General features: G+C 51.9%; 1 protein-coding gene across 1 annotated transcript in view; it reads right to left on the minus strand.

The window, feature by feature from the left end:
- The window catches only part of LOC107100775 (lysine-specific demethylase 6A-like), a 48,132-nt gene that overhangs the window by 14,539 nt on the left and 32,031 nt on the right, over positions 1 to 1,562 (minus strand). Inside the window, exons 14-16 of the mRNA XM_015399409.1 lie at positions 339 to 431; positions 182 to 259; positions 6 to 104 (exon numbers count right to left, since the gene is read on the minus strand). Of these exons, the coding sequence (XP_015254895.1) occupies positions 6 to 104; positions 182 to 259; positions 339 to 431 (270 nt within the window). The remainder of the gene's footprint in view (positions 1 to 5; positions 105 to 181; positions 260 to 338; positions 432 to 1,562) is intronic.

A 1,562-nucleotide genomic window follows, 5' to 3' on the forward strand; every position in this document is an offset into this window, starting at 1 on the left:
CAGACCTGCTGCTGCATGACGGACAGCTGCTTCTCCAGCTGCTCCAACATCTGCAGCTGAGGAGGCTTCAGGCAGCTCCAGTTTTTCCGCAGATGATCCAACAGCTGAAGAACGTTACAGGCATTAATCAGCTTCTCTGAACGTCCCTGAAACTATCCGAACCAACAGGGTCTCTGCCTACCTGGAGCTTCTGAGGCGTTAGACACCAGCCAGGGATCTGCTGCTGATTGGATCCATTGGCCAGCAGGTCCGCGGCGCCCTGAGAACCAGACCAAAACAAGCCGGCATGAGAACCCCCACCCAGCAGCTGCCGAACCCCCCACCACCACCTGCAGTACCTTGGCTGGGCTGGCAGTGCGCTTCCTTTTGGCCGGGCTGGCCTGTGGGTCGGAGTGGCCGCCGGCAGACGGGCCTCCCTCACCTTTACAGGCCTGGAATCCAGCAGAGACAGAGCTTCAGAGGACAAACCGCACCAGACAGGAAGCACCCAACATCTCCACTGAAAGACCATGGCGGTACAACATCCACATGCAATCAGATAGAGGGGAGCCCCCCCACCTGAGCTACCGAAGCAGAGGATGAAGCAGGAAGGGGAGCAGTGAAAAGAAGCCGTCCGTCTTCAGATTCTAGACCCAAAATACCCAGAAGCTGATGTCTAAATAGGACTTTTACTGCAGGTCCATCAGATCCAGCCTCTAAGAGGAAGAACTGAAGCTGTGATCGTTCCAGATTCCCTCTGAGCTACGATCTGATTCACTGCTCTGTTAGTGGGGGGGAAGCTGAGGGGAACCACCGCCATCCAACGCCTTCAAAACATTCCTGCAGCCAACATCTAACTTAGAAATGGCCTCATCAGTCTGGAGACGAAGGGAAAGGATTCCCACTTTTCTGAAAGTTCTCCAACAATCTGAGGAAGGAAGGAGGAACATTGGATCCAGCCATCTTCACTCCAACCCTCAACATCACTGGAGGCCGTCTGCAGGTCCAGCTGTTCAGCTGGTGGCCTGATGGAGAACATCAGAGGGAAGCCAGCCTCACAGCGTCTGGAAGCAGGTTCCAAGCTTAGGAACAGGAAGGCCTCCTGCCAGCAGGGGGCGTGGCAGGCAAACAGGAGGAAGAGGACACGCTGGTCAGATGTCCCTGAACACTTCACCCCACTGAAGCACGGTGGGGGAAGCATCAGGCTGTGGGACATGATGGGTGGAGCAGTCATGCAGCAGACAGCCAGAGCTGCAGTGGGATGGTCCATGGGTTAGAATGGCCTAGTTAAAGTAGAGACACGACGGAAGACCAAAACTCTACAAGTCTGAACATAGAAAAACATCAATGAACTTCAATAGATCTAATTCAATGTTGTCTAGAATAGATCTAGAATAATCTGTCTAGATTAGATATAAGAGTAGCACATCTGCAACAGATCCAAGTTGTCTAGAACATTTGAACACCGTCTAAAATAAATCTACACCAGCATCTAGAATAGATCTACACCAACACCATCTAGAATAGATCTACACCAACACCATCTAGAATAGATCTACACCAACACCATCTAGAATAGATCT

Source organism: Cyprinodon variegatus, unplaced genomic scaffold, assembly GCF_000732505.1.
Source record: "Cyprinodon variegatus isolate N-32 unplaced genomic scaffold, C_variegatus-1.0 Scaffold1008, whole genome shotgun sequence".
NCBI lineage: Eukaryota > Metazoa > Chordata > Actinopteri > Cyprinodontiformes > Cyprinodontidae > Cyprinodon > Cyprinodon variegatus.